The sequence below is a fragment of the Lates calcarifer genome, linkage group LG17, assembly GCF_001640805.2.
Source record: "Lates calcarifer isolate ASB-BC8 linkage group LG17, TLL_Latcal_v3, whole genome shotgun sequence".
NCBI lineage: Eukaryota > Metazoa > Chordata > Actinopteri > Centropomidae > Lates > Lates calcarifer.
In genome coordinates, this window is record NC_066849.1 from 8,774,342 (window position 1) to 8,796,656 (window position 22,315).

Below are 22,315 nucleotides of genomic sequence, written 5' to 3' on the forward strand. Positions count from 1 at the left end.
TATCAAATTAAAATGGAAGAGATTTCAGTTACAGTTGATACAGTGAAGGAAGGCTTAAGGCATAGACACCCCAAAGAAAGGGAATGCAGTAAAGTTTTTAAAAAGTAAAAAATGAATATAGGACCAGGCTGTAATCTCTGGATAGTCGATTTATGCCAAAAAGAGGCTATTTGTCACAAAATATATATGCAGATGTTTTAATATACTGTCACAACACACTATTCAATTCCCTGTTCTTTAGTCTTCTCCGTCAAATAGCTGCTTAACCATAGTTTAGCAAACAAGATTACAGTGGCCCTGTCAAGCTTTGGATTTCTCTACATAGTCAAACAGTGCGTATGTGGCTTTTGTAGCCTTTGCTTAAGTAGCTGTGATGTAATCTGTAAATGTTAGCAATGCAGGGCTAACTAGTTAACTACCTACAGTAGTAACCAGCATTATTTCTAAAGGCAAGGGGCTTGTCATTGGCTATGTAATATGTGATATTATTTACCATATTGTTAACTATATTAATTTGTGAAGTTACAGGTACACCTAAAAACATCTTAAAATACAAACACTAAAGCATTAACTGCAATGTTGGTTGTCTGAGTATATCCTTGTATGGTATGGCAATAAATTTGTTATACAATGAATAATTAAGCAATATTAACTGAGAGGGTGTGCTTTAACGTCATTTGAGCATGACAGTGACGCGGTCAAGTAAGCATCACTGAAGTGCTCAAATGACGTTAAAGCACACCCTCGAGTGTAATATTGAGATTATACAACTATTACCAACAAAGTAAAATGTATAATCAAAATCTGTTCATGTTGAGGAGCAATTTGCTCTCAAAATTAAATGGTTTTGGCGAATGTTTTTCCCGTTTCCATGGAAATACATGGGGTCTAACTAATAATTAGAACACAATCAGTCATGTCAGTGGACTCCTATGTGTAATGGAACCAAGTTTACCCCTACGGCAAATAGTCAGACCCTTAGTAACGACCTAGCAACAGAAATGATTTTCTAGTCCCAGATGAGTGAACTCTGAGCTGACGTTAATGCTTTATCAAGGTCTCAGAATTTACCGAACTAAATCAACGGCCTACTGCACAAATAAATGCTTACTTTTATCAACCAAGTTATAACAAAGATGCTGCATTTTTTTATTCACACAGATGTAACTTCTGCAACCACAAACTTTTACATGAATTTTAAGTTATAGCGCCATGTCACCGACACAGCTGATGGAGAAAGCCGAGGTGTTTGTGCTGAGATCCGCAAGCATCACTGAAGTGCTCAAATGACGTTAAAGCACACCCTTGAGTGTAACATTGCGATTATACAACTATTCCCAAAAACAGTAAAATGTACATGGCAGAGTAATATTTTTAGTGATGAGTAAGATGTACTGACATGCTGATTTGAGCACATTCTAAATGTCTTGTTGACCAATCAGATTGCTTGGTTGGAACTACTTGTTGTATAACCTTAGATTAATGACATCAAGGTCAATAACATTAATTACCTTTGTACTACTGGCACAAATCATAGAAAAAGACATGAACGTATTCCCAGAACTGCACAGAGGTAAAAGTAAAGTCAGTGAGAATTATGACCTGAACCCCCATGCTGTCTTCAGCCTCCCCAACATTCTGTGATTAGAAACAGATATAACTCTTTCTCCCAAGCCAGGGTCAAAGGTCAAATGGCCTGTTCAGGAGAATCTATTCTAATGGACCACAGTTCATATGGAACTTGTGAATGAAAACTTTCCAAACTGTCATTCTGTGCAACAAAATTTGTGTCTGCATTACACATTCAACTGTTACTTTATCATGAAGTAACCTGAAAAAGAACTATGCAAATTAGACTCTCTCAGATCCACAGACCTAACCAGGGTCCTCTCCTCCTTGTTTATCCTTCTCTGCAACAGATCTCTGGTCGTAAATTACGTCAAGGAAGTCTTTTGGCTCTTAGTTACTGTTTGATTTATCCTGCCGCACCTCAGGTGCTTTCAGGTGTGACACTAGTGATGTAGAAGAATTTTCACTTTAATCATTTTACTGGTAATACTCAAGGAATCAGTAAAGCAGCACTGGGAAAACAGACTTGCATGGCTAAGCATGGACCCAGACTGTAAACTGTGCGTTATGTGCTTCTAGTTTGCGTGCAGTAATGTAGAACACATAGTTTATTTTTGTTACACACAGGAAATGGTTTATGATATTATCTGTGTTTCATGTTAATTACAAACAAAATAATGATGCAATAGCAGTTCAAATGTATGTGAAGAAGCAATACCCCACATTCACAAGACCCAGAGAAAAACTGAAGTCAGACACTGCTTTACTGCGCTGTGAAAGATTTTATTTACCAACAAAATGGAGATGGCTTGAATTAAATGATGCCAAGAAGGTTTAAGGTATATGTGTAAATTCCTGCTCTGAATCTGACATTTGTCATATAACTGTCTCAGAGCCTCAGATGTTTTAATCTGAGTGACACTGCTTTGCAGCAGTGTCAGTCAGTTTTTCAGATATATGAATTTCTTCCTCCAGTAAAGAGCATTATCGTTGTAAATAGCAGTTTTTACTGGGTCCTGAACACCTGCCATGAACTCACTTTACCATAAATGTCTCAATCATCAACTTTGGTAGGAGTGTTATCATGCTGAGATCTGACAGAGTCAGCACATATACACTATTACACAGTAGCTATCTAACTTCAGCGTTTCCAACTGCAGCCACCTAGTAGATAGAGAAACAAGACTAAAACAAGGCTGACCAAAATATTATTTTACTGTAATGTGGGATCATAAAAAGTCTGACAATTGATCTTCTTTTCCTTTCACCATGGTAATGACTTTATCACTTCTTTGGTAGTTAAGATGTTACATTTCATGCCCTCTGGCAGTGATAGAGACATCCCTCCTTATGAATGTGGTTCAAAGCCACATCTTTTGCATATGCAAGCTACACAAACACTTCCTTCACTCTCTAAGTCAAGGAAGCGTTTAAAGACTGAACTTGTCAGTGATGTGCACCACTGTTCCTCAGTAGCTCAGCTGGACTGTGAACTCACCATGTTTTTCCACTGTGAACTGGTCGTACTGATACTTGCACTGACTCTTGATGGTCAAGGTAAGTTTAGGTTTTATGGCACTTGAGGATATTATTGGATAGGTTTTAAATCACAGTGTTAGTGCTAAAACTAAACTAAACTCTTTCTATCTTCCTTTACATTTATTTATCTATTCATAAATTTTCCCCCAGTTCATACAGGGCAAATCTATGGAGGCCATGAGGCTAAGGCACACAGCAGGCCATACATGGTGCTGTTGGAGCGGCACACAGAGGATGGTGGTAAAAAACACTGTGGTGGCTTCCTTCTGAACAAGGATTTTGTGATGACTGCAGCCCACTGCCAAGCCAAGTCAGTTTAACATAGTTTACATTTATCTACGATTACAATCTAGATTCATGCATAGAGGCAGACAAACATGTTTCATGACTGCTTTGTGAAATGTGACATAAATTCAAATCTTTTGATATTTTAGTTTTTTCTGACTTCAATGGTCTGACCAACAAACTAATATGTTTACTAACAGATAACATTTATTTTTGTCATTTCAGGTCCTTCAAAGCCTTGCTAGGAGTTCACGGTGTCCGTAATAGTAATGGAATACAGCATATATCTGTGGAAGAAGCATTTCCACATAAAGACTACAATGAAACTGAATTCATAAATGACATAATGCTTCTTAAGGTAATAGAAAAATAATTCCATTTTAAATTATTGTACTTTTTGAATTTTTTTCCCCCAATTTAGCAATAGAAGTGTAAACAAATTGAAATTCATGTTTTAAAATAGATTTTTTCATTTCTCTCTGTTCCTCCAGTTGAGCTCTAAGGTGCATTTCAACAACAATGTGAGACCCATTGCTCTTGCAGACCAAGGTGATGGCTCTCTGCCAAACTCATGTTCAGTCTCTGGTTGGGGAAGAAATGACAGAAACACAAAATATATGTCTCTGAAGCTCATGGAAGTCAATGTAACACTCAGTGACAGTCAGTGGTGTCATGAAAAAAAAGTGTACTGCTCTGAGGGAGAGGCTGGACCGGGTGAGGTACATACATTTATGTAACATAACATTGACAAACAAACTTTGGTCAATGATGATAACTAGTTCACTGTTGTTGAAATAATCACTGCACATTGTGTATGTACTTCCAGGGAGACTCTGGTGGTCCGTTGGTCTGTGAGGATGGAAAAGCGTACGGGCTGGTGTCTGCCTCACACAAAACAAACCCAGATGGCCCAGAAATCTATTGTTACACTAAGATACCTGAGTATCAAGACTGGATTAAACAGATTATTGGACATAATGGAAAGTTCTAATGCATCAGATCACAACATTTGAATTTCAGGTTATTGTGTAACATTGCAGAATTACAGAGCTGATGATTGAGATGCCAGTATCTACTCTGATTCTATTATCACAGAGACTGCTATGTTTAAGTCTGGGCTTGCTTGTTTAACACAAATTTAATCAAAAAATTGATTATATTTTTCTTTATTTCTTACTACTTTTTTTTTTTGCTGCTGCTGCAGTGGGAGTATATCTGTCAATAAACTTTAGGCTACTATAAAGAAATTAGGAATGTAAACCAGTTTTCAAGCATGGATTTAAACAAGCCAATCATGAAGAAGACGTCAAGAAGTCTAGTGTAGCGTCAAATCTGAAATTTAATCCTAGAGTTAGTCAGCTAAATATATGTAATATCTATTGTTATATATAAAATGCTTTGTGAATTTTCTTTTAGACTAGAGCAAATGAGAACAGATTTGTTTTGTACCATCTTGAATCATTAAACTGTTGGTCTCTCACAATGTTCTCGCAGTACCTCTTTACACTCCACTTGTACAAGAGCATTTTGGTTTCAATTTTGAGATTGCTTATGTGTTAAAAAAAGGTCACTTTGCTTTATTACCACATACCACCACTTCCAGCAGGTCAAGGGGGCACCCCAGGACTGAGCTGGCCTTCTTGATCTGCTTGTCAAGTCTTTTCCTGTCTGCTGTCAAGATGCTGGAAGAGACTTGACGATATATCCTTATAGTGATAAAACAAAGGCTTGAACACATATACTATATGTAATGTAACAGCGACTAACTCAAATACTGATACTAGCACAGTACACAGTTTAATGCTAGGGCAAAGCTACAGAATGTCTGGTAGCTAGCTTACACATCATCTGAGTTAGTTAGTAACTTAAAATGTGTAAATACAGAACAAATCTGTCTTGCACATAAAGACATGGTTAAACATGATAAACTACAACTAACATGTTGTGTGTTCACAAGTGTTCAAGTTAGCAGTATGGATGCTAATTACCTTAAATAAAGGGGAACAAAGGTGGGAGAAGAATGAACTTGACAACACAGCTCTCCCATTCACTCATCTGTTGTAAGTGAGCCCCCCCCCCACTGGGACCCTGAGACTTCACCAATAGAGCTAAGACAACTTAACACACAAATAAGGATCTGCATCACCCTCTGTCACATGCTTATTCTTATCTGCCACTTTAAGTACATTACTGTTTTGTCCAGTTTCTTTCAGACTAGATAAAATGAGAACACAGAATCCTCTGAGTTTGTTACATCTTTTTAAACAATAAACTTGCTCTCTCACTGTGCTCTCTCAGTGCCTCTGTACATGTGTTTGAACATGAATTGAATCAACAAAAAAAGACAACACTGCCTCCTTGTGAACAAAGTGCATTGATGCAACAAGAAGAGGGTTGCTGCTCCCTTGTTGAAGGCAGAGCTGTAAGTCTCTTCTGATTTATGAGCTCTAAACCTGATCAAGTCTGCCTGTTGTTTAACAGAACCTGTAAGTACAGTTTTAGCAACATCTGACAGAACAGCCAATGCTACAGTTGTAACAGCATCTGTTGTCTCTTTATATTTGTACAAACACATTTTACGTCCATATTGATTAGGCATTATTAAATAAGGCTACCTTCCTCATACTAAATAATAAAGCATTATGCTAAAAAAGAACAAAGTACACTATAGGAAGTAATACATTTGAAGAAGGGAACAGACAAAACATGTTCATTTTTTGTTTAAATGTATTCATCCCCATGTTCACCCATTTGTTTAACATTGACCATTGAATGGTAATTATTTATGTAGCTCACAAGAGGAAGTCCTTCGGCTCTTAGTTACTGTGTGGTTTACCCTGCCACACATCAGGTGCTTTCCATTTTTAACATGACCATATTATTGACTGCATTATTAAATGCAGTGTTAATGGACACACATACATAGACACATAATTACCCAGCCTGATAAAACAAAACTTCTGCCTTCCTCCAACATGATGTGACACCATTCAGACTGCAATGGCACCAGTGATGTAGAAGAATTTTCACTTTTACCACACCAGGAACACAGACTTACACAGCTGACCATTGATGCAGATGGTCAACTGCATTTTTATCTCCTTTTATTTTGCTTGCAGTAATGCATAACACATGGCTTATTCTGCTGCTTAATCACACCTTAAATGTTTACCACTGACATCAGACCTCATCTGATTTGTCTCACTTCATCAAATCAACACTCAAATGCATGTCACCCATGATATTCTTCAGTTTACTGTGATGCTCCAAATTCAGAGAGTTCCCACTTCCCCCTCCAACGTCCTAAAGTTTCAGCAGCAAGATAAATCACCATTCCTTCTCCTGAATTATCACATCATATTCATTTTAAAGCTAATTTTCATGCTTAAATGGTTTGGTCTTTGTTAGTTCCCTGAGCATGTATAACTGAAAATAAATCCTCAAAGAACGATAGACAACCACATATATAGATGGTGTACCTGTTTCACACTTCAGAGATGATCTTATCTGTGCTTCCTGTTAATTACAAACAAGATAAATATAGCGATTACATACAGTTCACAACAACAGTTCAAATGCATGTGAACCAACAATACCCACATAGATAAGAAAAGGGATGTATTAAAGAATTCCAAAATATAAAATAATCACTGTGAGACATCTGGATAGCTGGTGTGGAATTATGCCAAAAAGAGGTTGTTTAGCAATTGATTTATATCATATCACAATACACCATCTTAAGTGTTCTTATTGTACCCTGTGGACTAACCTCCTGCTCTGAATCTGACATTTGTCATATAACTATCTCAGAGCCTCAGATGTTTTTATCACAGTGATGACGTCCCACAGCCTTGACATATGTGCATTTATAACAAGGTCCTGTTTTTTTGTTTGTTATAGTGAGTGTCGCTACTGACTTTGCAGCAGTGTCAGTCAGTTTTTCAGATATGTGAATTTCTTCCTCCAGTAAAGAGCATTATCGCTGTAAATAGCAGTTTTTATTGGGTCCTAAACACCTGCCATGAACTCACTTTACCATAAATGTCTCAATCATCAACTTTGGTAGGAGTGTTATCATGCTGAGATCTGACAGAGTCAGCACATACAAGGGGCTTCAAAAAGTTTGTGGAAAGTACATAGCTAAAAATCACATGCAGGGATTTTGATCTCAATGAACTTGTACATTCTCATACTACTGTATCATAATATGTTCTAACATGAACCCTTAAATGCATGTGGCAACGCAAAAATAAACATCATAACTTAAAATGTTCTTTCCAACTGTCCTTTTTGAAGGCCCCTCGTATACACTATTACACAGTAGCTATCTAACTTCATAGGGAGCGTTTCCAACTGCAGCCACCTAGTGGATAGAGAAACAAGACTAAAACAAGACTGACCAAATATTATTTTACTGTAATGTGGGATCATAAAAAGTCTGACAATTGATCTTTATCACTTCTTTGGTAGTTCAGATGTTACATTTCAGTCCTCTTGAAGTGATACAGATGCCCTTTCTTATGAATGTGGTTCAAAGCCACATCTTTTGCATATGCAAACTACACAAACACTTCCTTCACTCTCTAGGTCAAGGAAGCGTTTAAAGACTGAACTTGTCAGTGATGTGCACCACTGTTCCTCAGTAGCTCAGCTGGACTGTGAACTCACCATGTTTTTCCACTGTGAGCTGGTCGTACTGATACTTGCACTGACTCTTGATGGTCAAGGTAAGTTTAGGTTTTATGACACTTAAGGATATTATAGCATTAGATTTAAACCACAATGTATGTGTTAAAAGTAAACTAAGCTCTGTGTATACTTCTATACATGTTTTAATTTATTCATAAATATCATATATTTTCCCCCAGTTCATACAGGGGAAATCTATGGAGGCCATGAGGCTAAGGCACATAGCAGGCCATACATGGTGCTGTTGGAGCGGCACATGCAGAATGGTCAAACATCTTACTGTGGTGGCTTCCTCCTGAACAAGTATTTTGTGATGACTGCAGCCCACTGCCAAGCCAAGTCAGTGTAACATATTTTACATTTATCTACAATTACAACCTAGATTCAGACAAACATGCTATGATGGCTTTGTGAAATGTGATATGAATTAACATTTGTGACTAATATGTTTACTCAGAGATAACAATTTTACTTTAATTTTTGTTATTTCAGGTCCTACACAGCCTTACTAGGAGTTCACAATGCCTGTAACTGTGCAGGGGTACAGCGTATACCTGTGAAAGCAGCATTTCCACATAAAGACTACAATGAAACTGAATACACAAATGACATAATGCTTCTTAAGGTAATAGAAAAAATAATTACATTTCAAATCATTGTACTTAGTAGCAGAAATATAGTTTTATCCTTTTTACATATTTTTTTAATCTCTGTTCCTCCAGTTGAGCTCTAAGGCACATTTTAACAACAATGTGAGACCCATTGCTCTCGCAGGCCGAGGTGACGGCTCTCTGCCAAAATCATGTTCAGTCTCTGGCTGGGGAAGAACCAACAAATACAATAAGACTGTGCCTTTTAAGCTCATGGAAGTCAATGTAACACTCACTGACAATGAGTTGTGTTGTCAGAAAAAAGTGTACTGCTCTGAGGGAAAGGCTGGACCGGCTGAGGTACGTACATTTATGTAACATAACATTAAACAAACACACTTTTGTCAACAATAATAATCGAATCACTGTTGTTGAAACAATCACTGCACACTGTGTATGTACTTTCAGGGAGACTCTGGTGGTCCGTTGGTCTGTAAAGATGGAAAGGCGTACGGGGTGGTGGGTACCTCATTCCAATCAAACCCGGAAATCTACCCCTACGCTAAGATACCCGAGAATGCAGACTGGATTAATTGGATTACTGGAAATAATGAAAAATTCTGATGCATCAGATCACACCTGAATTTCAGATTATTGTGAAACATTGCTAGTATCTCCGCTGATTCCATTATCACAGAGACCGCCAAATTAAATCCTGGACTTTCTGGCTTAACACAAATGTAATCAAAATATGCTTTGCTTTGATGATATCAATTTCATTTTATTGACAGTTGAATCAAGAGACTGAGAATAGTGTATGCTGCTGCAGTCGCATATCTGTCAATAAACTCAGCTATTGTAAGGAAATTTGAACCAAGTATATGTGAGTTTTAACAAAGCCATCATGACACACAAGTCTAGAGTGGTGGCGAATCATAATGCTAAAAATATGTAATATCTATTTTTTTCATACACAATGTACCCTTTGCTCTCAAATACATTATACACACACAGACACAAACTGCTTTGCTGCTTTGTGCATTTTCTTTTAGACTAGATCAAATGACAACAAGTTTACTTTGTACCATCTTTTGAAAAAATAAACTGTTGCTCTCTCACAGAGTTCTCTCAGTACCTCTGTACACTCCACTTGTACAAGAACATTTTGGTTTCAATTTTGAGATTGTTTAGGTATTAAAAAGGTCTCTTTGTCTGCCTGTTGTTTAACAGAACCTGTAAGTGCAGTTTTAGCAACATCTGACAGAACAGCTAATGCTATGGTTGTAACAGCATCTGTTGTCTCTTTATATTTGTACAAACACATTTTATGTCCATACTGATTAGGCATTATTAAATAAGGCTACCTTCCTTTATTACCACTACATGACAAACTCTGCATGACCAGGCATCGCATTTAAATGTCATAATAAATAATAAGACTTTATACTGAAAAAGAAAAAATGTACACCATATGAAGTAATGCATTTGAACAAAGAAGGGAACAGACAAAACATGCTGAAGTTATTCAGATTTAATATAACTGTATAATGATAGAAATGACGAATCATGTTAAGCTGTCTGAATACCTGTGTTGATAAAAACATCATTTATACAAGTGTTACATTAAAATTATACTTATAAGACAGAAAGAATTGTAGCAAAGTCTATTGTTAGCACCGAGCAGTGTGGATCAGATGGACAGGTGGTGTCATGATAACAGAGGTGAAGCACACTGAGCTCATATTGTCACATCTGGAGAGAGAATAGGGGAAAACTAGATAACAGACTAGTTAGAAAGATGGACGTTTTCACAGAGAGAAACTTCTATTTACCACTTCTGAGAGCTGCCACTTTTTTAGAATTATTATTATTATTATATATGTAGATCAGTTATATTGATTCAGTTTTTGCAACACTCTTTTATGTACTTCAATGCTGCTGTTTTACTCCTGCACTACCCAAGTCAATGCAACAGAATTTTGTTCCGATGTGCACTGGAAGGTGTACTCCGAATGACAATACAGCCTGTCTAAGTATAACTGAAAATAAATCCTATAGAACAATATAGATGGTATACTGCTGTTTAACACGTCAATAGAGGAAATAGTTACCGGTCTTTGATCGTCTCCCACCATAGTCACAGTGAAGCCAAGAGCTACATACGCTTCGTCATATTTCCTCGTCTTAGCTTTCGGGAGACTTACGTTTGTCTCATTATCTCCGTCTCTCTCCGCCTTTCTTTTCATCCCTGTTAAATATTTTTCCATGGTGTCTCTTAAGGGTTTGTTCACTGCACGTCATATCTCCTGCTCTGTGCCGTGTGCTCTTGTTCGGTGCAAAAACCCCTACCTCCTGTGCCAAAAAACAAAAAAACAAAAAACATGTTCCCGGGGTAACACCCCCCGGCATTACTCCGAGCCGCGCCAGGGGGGCACGCCCCACTATTTGAGAAGGATTGCTCTAAGTCAAGGAAGTGTTTAAAGACTGAACTTGTCAGTGATGTGCACCACTGTTCCTCAGTAGCTCAGCTGGACTGTGAACTCACCATGTTTTTCCACTGTGAGCTGGTCGTACTGATACTTGCACTGACTCTCAATGGTCAAGGTAAGTTTAGGTTTTATGACACTTAAGGATATTAAATCACAGTGTTAGTGCTAAAACTAAACTAAACTCTCTCTATCTCCCTTTACATTTATTTATATTCATAAATATTATAAATTTTCCCCCAGTTCATACAGGGCAAATCTATGGAGGCCATGAGGCTAAGCCACACAGCAGGCCATACATGGTGCTGTTGGAGCGGCACATGCAGAATGGTCAAACATATTACTGTGGTGGCTTCCTTCTGAACAAGGATTTTGTGATGACTGCAGCCCACTGCCAAGCCAAGTCAGTGTAACATATTTTACATTTATCTACAATTACAACCTAGATTCAGACAAACATGCTATGATGGCTTTGTGAAATGTGATATGAATTAACATTTGTGACTAATATGTTTACTCAGAGATAACAATTTTACTTTAATTTTTGTCGTTTCAGGTCCTACACAGCCTTACTAGGAGTTCACAATGCCCATAACTGTGCAGGGGTACAGCGTATACCTGTGAAAGCTGCATTTCCACATAAAGACTACAATGAAACTGAATACACAAATGACATAATGCTTCTTAAGGTAACAGAAAAAAATAATTACATTTTAAATCATTGTACTTAATAGCAGAAAAATAGTTTTATCCTTTTTATATATGTTTTTAATCTCTGTTCCTCCAGTTGAGCTCTAAGGCACATTTTAACAACAATGTGAGTCGCATTGCTCTCGCAGACCAAAGTAATGGCTCTCTGCCAAAATCATGTTCAGTCTCTGGCTGGGGAAGAAATGACAGAAACTCAAAACATATGCCTCTGACGCTCATGGAAGTCAATGTAACACTCATTGACAATGAGCTGTGTCGTGAGAAAAAAGTGTACTGCTCTGAGGGAGAGGCTGGACCGGGTGAGGTACGTACATTTATGTAACATAACATTAAACAAACACACTTTTGTCAACAATAATAATCGAATCACTGTTGTTGAAACAATCACTGCACACTGTGTATGTACTTCCAGGGAGACTCTGGTGGTCCGTTGGTCTGTGAAGATGGAAAGGTGTATGGGGTGGTGTCTGCGTCATGCAAAACAAACCCAGATGGCCCGTATGTCTACTCCTACGCTAAGATACCTGAGAATGCAGACTGGATTAATTGGATTACTGGAAATAATGAAAAATTTTGATGCATCAGATCACACCTGAATTTCAGATTATTGTGAAACATTGCTAGTATCTCCGCTGATTCCATTATCACAGAGACCGCCAAATTAAATCCTGGACTTTCTGGCTTAACACAAATGTAATCAAAATATGCTTTGCTTTGATGATATCAATTTCATTTTATTAACAGTTGAATCAAGAGACTGAGAATAGTGTATGCTGCTGCAGTCGCATATCTGTCAATAAACTCAGCTATTGTAAGGAAATTTGAACCAAGTATATGTGAGTTTTAACAAAGCCATCATGACACACAAGTCTAGAGTGGTGGCGAATCATAATGCTAAAAATATGTAATATCTATTTTTTTCATACACAATGTACCCTTTGCTCTCAAATACATTATACACACACACAGACACACAAGCTGCTTTGCTGCTTTGTGCATTTTCTTTTAGACTAGATCAAATGACAACAAGTTTACTTTGTACCATCTTTTGAAAAAATAAACTGTTGCTCTCTCACAGAGTTCTCTCAGTACCTCTGTACACTCCACTTGTACAAGAACATTTTGGTTTCAATTCTGAGATTGTTTAGGTATTAAAAAGGTCTCTTTGTCTGCCTATTGTTTAACAGAACCTGTAAGTGCAGTTTTAGCAACATCTGACAGAACAGCCAATGCTATGGTTGTAACAGCATCACAGAGTTCCCACCTCCCCCTCCAACGTCCTAAAGTTTCAGCAGCAAGATAAATCACCATTCCTTCTCCTGAATTATCACATCATATTCATTTTAAAGCTAATTTTCATGCTTAAATGGTTTGGTCTTTGTTAGTTCCCTGAGCATGTATAACTGAAAATAAATCCTCAAAGAACGATAGATAACCACATATATAGATGGTGTACCTGTTTCACACTTCAGAGATGATCTTATCTGTGCTTCCTGTTAATTACAAACAAGACAAATATAGCGATTACATACCTGGCAACTTTGTTGCTCTGACCCTAATAATAATGCAAGAACTGTTCAAATGCATGTGAACAAACAATACCCACATAGATAAGAAAAGGGATGTATTAAAGAATTCCAAAAAATAAAATAATCACTGTGAGACATCTGGATAGCTGGTGTGGAATTATGCCAAAAAGAGGTTGTTTATCAATTGATTTATATCATATCACAATACACCATCTTAAGTGTTCTTATTATACCCTGTGACTCCAAGCTCCTGCTCTGAATCTGACATTTGTCATTTAACAAGACTGACCAAAATATTATTTTACTGTAATGTGGGATCATAAAAAGTCTGACAATTGATCTTCTTTTCCTTTCACCATGGTAATGACTTTATCACTTCTTTGGTAGTTCAGATGTTACATTTCATGTCCTCTGGAGGTGATAGAGATGCCCTTTCTTGTGAATGTGGTTCAAAGCCACATCTTTTGCATATGAAAGCTACACAAACACTTCCTTCACTCTCTAAGTCAAGGAAGCATTTAAAGACTGAACTTGTCAGTGATGTGTGTTGTCAGAAAAAAGTGTACTGCTCTGAGGGAGAGGCTGGACCGGCTGAGGTACGTACATTTATGAAACATAACATTAAACAAACACACTTTTGTCAACAATAATAATCGAATCACTGTTGTTGAAACAATCACTGCACACTGTGTATGTACTTTCAGGGAGACTCTGGTGGTCCGTTGGTCTGTAAAGATGGAAAGGCGTACGGGGTGGTGGGTACCTCATTCCAATCAAACCCGGAAATCTACTCCTACACTAAGATACCCGAGAATGCAGACTGGATTAATTGGATTACTGGAAATAATGAAAAATTCTGATGCATCAGATTACACCTGAATTTCAGGTTATTGTGAAACATTGCTAGTATCTCTGCTGATTCCATTATCACAGAGACCGCCAAATTAAATCCTGGACTTTCTGGCTTAACACAAATGTAATCAAAATATGCTTTGCTTTGATGATATCAATTTCTTTATCTGTAGCTACAATATGAGATTTCCAATTCAAGTCTTTTACAGCCTGGTACATGCTAAACTTTTTATCAAAGTAAAATGATTTAACATGTTACCTGGTTCCAATGGTAACAGTCGGCCACTTTAGTCTTTTAGTTAAATGCATTCATCCCCCTGTTTACCACACCAGGAACACTTGCACAGCTGACCATTGATGCAGATGGTCAACTGCATGTTATCTCCTTTTATTTTGCTTGCAGTAATGCATAACACATGGCTTATTCTGCTGCTTAATCACACCTTAAATGTTTACCACTGACATCAGACCTCATCTGATTTGTCTCACTTCATCAAATCAACACTCAAATACATGTCACCCATGATATTCTTCAGTTTACTGTGATGCTTCAAATTCAGAGAGTTCCCACTTCCCCCTCCAACGTCCTAAAGTTTCAGCAGCAAGATAAATCACCATTCCTTCTCCTGAATTATCACATCATATTCATTTTAAAGCTAATTTTCATGCTTAAATGGTTTGGTCTTTGTTAGTTCCCTGAGCATGTATAACTTGCCATAAGAGTTGCAAAGCGTGCCCACAGTCAGAAAGTGCAGGACTTCTCCCATGACCCCTCGAATACCAGACAAATGTGGCAGGGTATCAAAGTCATCACAGACTACAAAGCCATTCCTCCTCCCTGTGAGAGAGGAACTCAACAGCTTCTCTGGGAGGTTTGAGTCACTCAACACCACCCCTGCGTGGAAATCAATTCATCGCCCTGATGAGCAACCACTGAGTCTGGACACAGCTGATGTCCAGAGAACCCTGAGGAGAGTGAACCCTCGAAAAGCAGCGGGCCCCGACAACATATCAGGACGTGTGCTCAAAGAACGTGCTGACCAGCTGCCTGGGATTGTCACGGACATCTTCAACACCTTGCTGAACCAGGCTGTGGTGCCATCATGTCTGAAGTCGGCCACAATCATACCGGTGCCAAAAAACCCCACAAACTCCTCCCTAAATGATTGCCGCCCTGTAGCACTCACCCCCATTATGATGAAGTGCTTCGAGAGGCTGGTGAAGGCCCACATTGTATCCAGACCCCCCCCTCCACATTCGACCCGTACCAGTTTGCTTACCGTCCAAATTGCTCCACTGAGGACACCATCTCCTCTGCACTCCACCTGAGCCTAGAACATCTGGAAGAGAAAAACACGCACGTACAGACGCTGTTTCTGGACTTCAGCTCAGCATTCAAAACCATCATCCCTCAGCATCTGGTGAACAAACTGGTCCCCCTTGGCTTCAACACCCCTCTGTGTAACTGGCTGCTTGACTTCCTCACCAACAGACCTCAGTCTGTGAAGGTGGGCAACATCATCTCCAGTGTCATCTCCCTGAGCACCAGCTCCCCTCAGTGCTGCATCCTGAGTGCTGCTGTTCACAGTGATGACACACGACTGCTGCACCATGTTCACTACTAACCACATCGTGAAGTTTGCTGACAACACAACAGTAGTGGGCCTTATCCAAGATGACAACGACCTGGCCTACAGAGAGGAGGTAAAACAGCTGGTGGACTGGTGCAAGACCAACAACCTGGCCCTGAATGTTGACAGAACCAAAGAGATCATTGTCGACTTCAGGAGGAGCCAGCCCAGCCACTCACCACTCCTCATTAACAACACAGCAGTGGAGAGAGTCAGCAGCACCAACTTCCTGGGAGTGCAGATAACAGACACTCTGACCTGGTCCCTTCACACTGGAACTCAGCAGAGAGCAGAAAGAGAGCTCAGCAGTGCAATGCACTTTCTGTGACAGATTAGAACAGCTCACCTCCCCCCTCCAATTCTCACCATCTTCTACATAGGCATTATAGAGGGCATACTGACCAGCTGCATCTCTGTATGGACAGGAGCCTGCAGTGCCTCTGACTGGAAGTCCCTGCAGAGGGTGGTGAGGACAGCGGAGAAAATCATTGCGACTGGTCTCCCTTCCATCCAGGACATTGCGAGTCCACACTGTCTGACCAGGGCTCACAACATCATCAGAGACCCCTCACACCCCCACACCGTGGACTGTTCTCGCTGCTGGCCTCTGGCAAGAGGTACCACAGCCTTCGGAGCAGAACAGCCAGGTTCAGGAACAGTTTTTTTCCCACAAGCCATCAGACTGCTCAACTCCAAATGAAAAAAATCAGCCCCACCCTCCCTCACACACCCCACACACACCTACACACACTCACACACACACACAGGACTGCTTCACAGGACTGCTCCTTTCACAGGAGTTGCAATAATATTGCTGTGCAATATCACCCCAACGTGCAATATACTGTAAATATTGTAATTTGTACATTTTTATTTTATAAAGCGTATTATATATAGCAACTCTCTGTATACATATTTATTTTTTGTAACACTCTTTTATGTACTTCAATGCTGCTGTTTTACTCCTGCACTACCCAAGTCAATGCAACAGAATTTTGTTCTGATGTGCACTGGAAGGTGTACTCCAAATGACAATAAAGCCTGTCTAAGTATAACTGAAAATAAATCCTATAGAACAATATAAATGGTATACTGCTGTTTCACACGTCAGACAGAGGAAATAGTTTATGATTTTATCTGTGCTTCCTGTTAATTACAAACAAGATAAATATGGTGATAACAATGCAAGAACGGTTCAAATGCATGTGAACAAATACCCACATACGTAAGACTCAGTGTAAACTGGGGTCAGAGACTATTTTACCAATTCTAAAGATTTAATTTGCCATGAACTGAAGGAATTTACCACAGGTACTTTGATTAAATAATCCCAAGAAAGTTTAAGGTATATGTAGGTCAAAGAAAAGGGATGTATAAAATTATTCCCAAAAAAAAAGAAAAAAATAATCACTGTGAGACATCTGGATAGCTGGTGTGGAATTATGCCAAAAAGAAGTTGTTTAGCAATTGATTTATATCATATCACAATACATCATCTTAAGTGTTCTTATTATACCCTGTGACTCCAACCTCCTGCTCTGAATCTGACATTTGTCATATAACTGTCTCAGAGCCTCAGATGTTTTTATCACAGGGATGACGTCCCACAGCCTTGACATATGTGCATTTATAACAAGGTCCTGGTTTCTTGTTTGTTATAGTGAGTGTTGCTACTGGCTTTGCAGCAGTGTCAGTCAGTTTTTCAGATATGTGAATTTCTTCCTCCAGTAAAGAGCATTATTGCTGTAAATAGCAGTTTTTACTGGGTCCTAAACACCTGCCATGAACTCACTTTACTATAAATGTCTCAATCATCTACTTTGTTAGGAGTGTTATCATGCTGAGATCTGACAGAGTCAGCACATATACACTGTTACACAGTAGCTATCTAACTTCAGCGTTTCCAACTGCAGCCACCTAGTGAATAGAGAAACAGGACTAAAACAAGGCTGACCAAAATATTATTTTACTGTAATGTGGGATCATAAAAAGTCTGACAATTGATCATCTTTTCCTTTCACCATGGTAATGACTTTATCACTTCTTTGGTAGTTCAGATGTTACATTTCATGTCCTCTGGAGGTGATAGAGATGCCCTTTCTTATTAATGTGGTTCAAAGCCACATCTTTTGCATATGCAAGCTACACAAACACTTCCTTCACTCTCTAAGTCAAGGAAGTGTTTAAAGACTGAACTTGTCAGTGATGTGCACCACTGTTCCTCAGTAGCTCAGCTGGACTGTGAACTCACCATGTTTTTCCACTGTGAACTGGTCGTACTGATACTTGCACTGACTCTCAATGGTCAAGGTAAGTTTAGGTTTTATGGCACTGGTAAAGTAAGCTCTGTGTATCCTTCTATACATTTTAAATCTATTCATAAATATCATATATTTTCCCCCAGTTCATACAGGGGAAATCTATGGAGGCCATGAGGCTAAGCCACATAGCAGGCCATACATGGTGCTGTTGGAGCGGCACATGCAGAATGGTCAAACATATTACTGTGGTGGCTTCCTTCTGAACAAGGATTTTGTGATGACTGCAGCCCACTGCCAAGCCAAGTCAGTTTAACATATTTTACATTTATCTACAATTACAACCTAGATTCAGACAGGCATGCTATGATGGCTTTGTGAAATGTGATATGAATTAACATTTGTGACTAATATGTTTACTCAGAGATAACAATTTTACTTTAATTTTTGTCGTTTCAGGTCCTACACAGCCTTACTAGGAGTTCACAATGCCCATAACTGTGCAGGGGTACAGCGTATACCTGTGAAATCTGCATTTCCACATAAAGACTACAATGAAACTGAATACACAAATGACATAATGCTTCTTAAGGTAACAGAAAAAATAATTACATTTCAAATCATTGTACTTAATAGCAGAAATATAGTTTTATCCTTTTTATATATGTTTTTAATCTCTGTTCCTCCAGTTGAGCTCTAAGGCACATTTTAACAACAATGTGAGATCCATTGCTCTCGCAGACCGAGATGACGGCTCTCTGCCAAAATCATGTTCAGTCTCCGGCTGGGGAAGAAATGACAGAAACTCAAAACATATGTCTCTGACGCTCATGGAAGTCAATGTAACACTCACTGAAAATGAGTCGTGTTGTGAGAAAAAGACGTACTGCTCTGAGGGAGAGGCTGGACCGGGTGAGGTACGTACATTTATGATATTACATTATATAACAGGACAAACACACACACACACTTTGGTCAACATTGTTGTTGAAACAATCACTACAGACTGTGTATGTACTTCCAGGGAGACTCTGGTGGTCCGTTGGTCTGTGAAGATGGAAAGGTGTATGGGGTGGTGTCTGCCTCACGCGAAACAAACCCAGATGGCCCGTATGTCTACTCCTACACTAAGATACCTGAGAATGCAGACTGGATTAACTGGATTACTGGAAATAATGGAAACTTCTGAAGCATCAGATCACAACATCTGAATTTCAGGTTATTGTGTAATATTGCTAGTATCTCCGCTGATTCCATAATCACAGAGACCGCCAAATTAAATCCTGGACTTTCTGGCTTAACACAAATGTAATCAAAATATGCTTTGCTTTGATGATATCAATTTCATTTTATTGACAGTTGAATCAAGAGACTGAGAATAGTGTATGCTGCTGTAATATCTATTCTTTTCATACACAATATACCCTTTGCTCTCAAATACATTATACATACATACACACACACACACCTTTGTTCATTTTCTCTCAACTTTTCAACTTTGTTTTGCACCATCTTTTGAAACAATAAACTTGCTCTCTCTCAGTGTTCTCTCAGTACCTCTGTACTTGTACAAGCACATTTTGGTTTTAATGTTGAGATTGTTTAAGTATTAAAAAAGGTCTCTTTGCTTTATTACCACTCCACATTTAGCTGGAGCATCCTTAAACCCAACAAATCTAAGAGTAATGAAACAAATAACAGATAATTATGTACTGTCAGCATACTTGTGCTGAGCAAAATGTAAAGACAGCGTAATCCTGCTGCTGTGTTACAATGAGCAATACATGAAATGTATACATACAAGACAGAAAGATTTGTTGCAAGGTCCTCTGTCAACAGCAAGTGGTGTGGATCAGGAGGGACAGGTGGTGTCAGTATAACACAGGTGAAGCACACTGCACTGATATCATCACATATTGAGAAGGGAAATGGATTACTCTGCCTCCTTAGAAAGATGGGCGTTTTCACTGAGAGAAACTTCTACTTAACACCTCTGAAAGCTGTCACTGTGTTTTGGAAGCAAGTGACAGCTTTCAGAGGTGTTAAGTAGAAGTTTCTCATATTTACATATCTATCCATTACATCCATTCAAGTTCACAGTTAAGTTTAGACCTGATATTACAGATGCCATATCTCAGTTAATACAAGAAATCCGCTCATCAGGGCCTGTAGTATGACTTTTAGGACTACAAACCCAAATAATAATTGTTAAAGTCAAGTGGACTGCCTTCACTGCAGCATACATTATGGTGAGATTCACAGTATACAGATAGTCCTAGCCTAATGTTATCAGTGGAATAATAGAGTGTTGCGTTGATTAACAATATTAGCATGTTTCTGGCTCTTATATTAGATTACCATTAAATGAAAATGTAGAATGCAAAATCCTGTAATGGCTGGATGGACTATTAAAAGGGGTGCCGAACATTAAGTGAGGATAAGAGCTTTTTGTGGCCAGAAACATTCACAATATGCATGATGAGGACTTTTCACATTTCAGTATAGCAGCACATTAATAGTGCAAACACTACATGACAGCCTACTTTAGTTACATCACTGTGTACTCACCATAGCTGTTATACAGACAGACTGGACTGGAGCACCAACACTGATGCTGCGTACAAGAAGGGGATGAGCAGACTCCATTTCCTGATGAAGCTCAGATCCTTCAATGTGTGCAACAAAACGTTGGAGATCGTCTGTGGTCGCGAGTGCCATCTACTTCGCTGTAGTCTGCTGGGGGAGCAGCACCAGTGCCAGGGACACTAGCAGAATAAACAGATGCATCCGGAAAGCTGGGGCTGTCATTGGACACAAAATGGAGACATTTGAGTGAGTGATGGACAAGAGATCACTGAACAAACTGCTCTCCATCATGGACGACTCATTCTCCATAGCTCTATACAACAACTCACCTGTGTGTGTCAGGTGAACACTGCCACCTGTACATACATTTTGAAAATATTTATTCATTAACACTAGCACATATTGTTGTAATGTACATATTATATACTCTATACTTTTTCCCTTTCTTTCTATATATTCCTACCTATATTTTCAGCCAGTATCGCACATTCATTCTCAGATGAAAATATTGCACATAACTATTTAATTGCAACTCAAATTATTTTCCTGTGTATATTTTTCCTGAGTATTTTTCATTTTGCTGTTGTTGCTGTCTCTGCTGCTGTAATGCAAGAATTTCCCTCGAAGTATCAATAAGGTACATTTATCTTTTGAACATCAAAAATTAAACAAACACAAACTCATCGGCGATGTCTATCACCTGAAGGGGAGGAGGTGCGCTCTCCACCCGAGCGGCAGCGATCGGAAAACCCAAACAAGACGGCAGTTCCCGAAACATCCGCGCCGGCCCGCAACACGAGTAGGTATAATCAGGTGAAACAGCGTGTAGTCAATTGCGAGTAAAAGCAATAATTTGACACGTAACCAAGGAAGCTACTACTACATTACCCGCACCGGTGGCAACAGGAGCCGGAAGCGAGACGACCAGGAAGTTGGCGGTCTCGGGGACCAAAGAGCAAGAGGGGGGGCAAGATGGACACCGCACCTTTTTATAATGTGTCCCCAGCTGCTGATTGGCTGATGAGATGAAGCGAATGGGAAGGCAGTGAATTCACCTACATTAGGAGCAGGGATGAAACTCATTCTGCTATATTAAGCTGCTGCAACCAGCACCCACAGAAATAACATTCACAACTGCTTCTCTTACCTGAGTTACATTTCACTATGTTTTTGTTTGTTTGTTTGTTTGTTTTTTGCCACAGACATTGTCTTGTCTTAGCAGCAAAATCAAAAGTAGAAGTAATGATGTTGACAATGGCCTCATTCCATTTCATAATTAATTTCCCACATACACAACATGGACCATGGAAGTGGCTCACCTAAAATGGAATATAGCCATCATTTATGCTGTTTGTCACACCTGTGCTTATCCTGCTAGGACACCAAGTGCAAAGTTAGGAAAAAGGCCTAGAGGCATGAGCAGGGGTAATATCTAACAAAATACATTCAACCACTGTATTTAGTTACAATTTTGAGGTCCTGTACTTAATTAAGTATTTGTATTTCATGCTACTTAGCAACTACAGTTATATATATGATAAATATACAGTATATAAATAAATAAAAATAAATAAAACACTCTGAATGAGG

The 22,315-nt window shown here is 38.9% G+C and overlaps 4 protein-coding genes and 1 long non-coding RNA gene across 6 annotated transcripts; 4 read left to right on the top strand and 1 right to left on the bottom strand.

Annotated features, from left to right (window-relative positions):
* The first annotated feature begins 2,973 nt into the window (after positions 1-2,973).
* LOC108877303 (granzyme E) lies at positions 2,974-4,876 on the top strand. The gene is made up of 5 exons (XM_018667304.2): positions 2,974-3,126; positions 3,259-3,418; positions 3,619-3,751; positions 3,885-4,112; positions 4,220-4,876. The coding sequence occupies exons 1-5, from the start codon at positions 3,069-3,071 to the stop codon at positions 4,382-4,384; spliced, it is 744 nt and encodes a 247-aa protein (XP_018522820.1). The 5' UTR covers positions 2,974-3,068; the 3' UTR covers positions 4,385-4,876.
* Positions 4,877-7,862: 2,986 nt separating this feature from the next.
* On the top strand, positions 7,863-19,916 carry LOC108877279 (granzyme G-like). 2 transcript variants are annotated; one of them, XM_051077481.1, is made up of 6 exons: positions 7,863-7,892; positions 17,964-18,191; positions 18,286-18,445; positions 18,599-18,731; positions 18,829-19,056; positions 19,164-19,916. In XM_051077481.1, the coding sequence occupies exons 2-6, from the start codon at positions 18,017-18,019 to the stop codon at positions 19,326-19,328; spliced, it is 861 nt and encodes a 286-aa protein (XP_050933438.1). In that variant the 5' UTR covers positions 7,863-7,892; positions 17,964-18,016; the 3' UTR covers positions 19,329-19,916. The 2 variants fall into 2 exon arrangements, with proteins under 2 accessions (XP_050933438.1, XP_018522768.2); XM_018667252.2 differs by lacking the exon at positions 7,863-7,892 and having other exon boundaries at positions 17,299-18,191.
* Positions 7,968-9,679, top strand: LOC108877306 (granzyme G-like). The gene is made up of 5 exons (XM_018667307.1): positions 7,968-8,120; positions 8,262-8,421; positions 8,575-8,707; positions 8,805-9,032; positions 9,141-9,679. Exons 1-5 carry the CDS (start codon positions 8,063-8,065, stop codon positions 9,294-9,296), a joined length of 735 nt encoding a protein of 244 aa, XP_018522823.1. The 5' UTR covers positions 7,968-8,062; the 3' UTR covers positions 9,297-9,679.
* On the top strand, positions 10,952-12,944 carry LOC108877302 (granzyme G-like). Its single transcript, XM_018667303.2, has 5 exons — positions 10,952-11,276; positions 11,402-11,561; positions 11,715-11,847; positions 11,946-12,173; positions 12,282-12,944. The coding sequence occupies exons 1-5, from the start codon at positions 11,219-11,221 to the stop codon at positions 12,444-12,446; spliced, it is 744 nt and encodes a 247-aa protein (XP_018522819.1). The 5' UTR covers positions 10,952-11,218; the 3' UTR covers positions 12,447-12,944.
* On the bottom strand, positions 18,776-21,681 carry LOC127143502 (uncharacterized). The gene is made up of 3 exons (XR_007814978.1): positions 21,426-21,681; positions 20,708-20,940; positions 18,776-18,923 (listed from the first exon to the last, which is right to left on the bottom strand). It is a non-coding gene; the product is annotated as an uncharacterized LOC127143502 (long non-coding RNA).
* Positions 21,682-22,315: the final 634 nt, after the last annotated feature.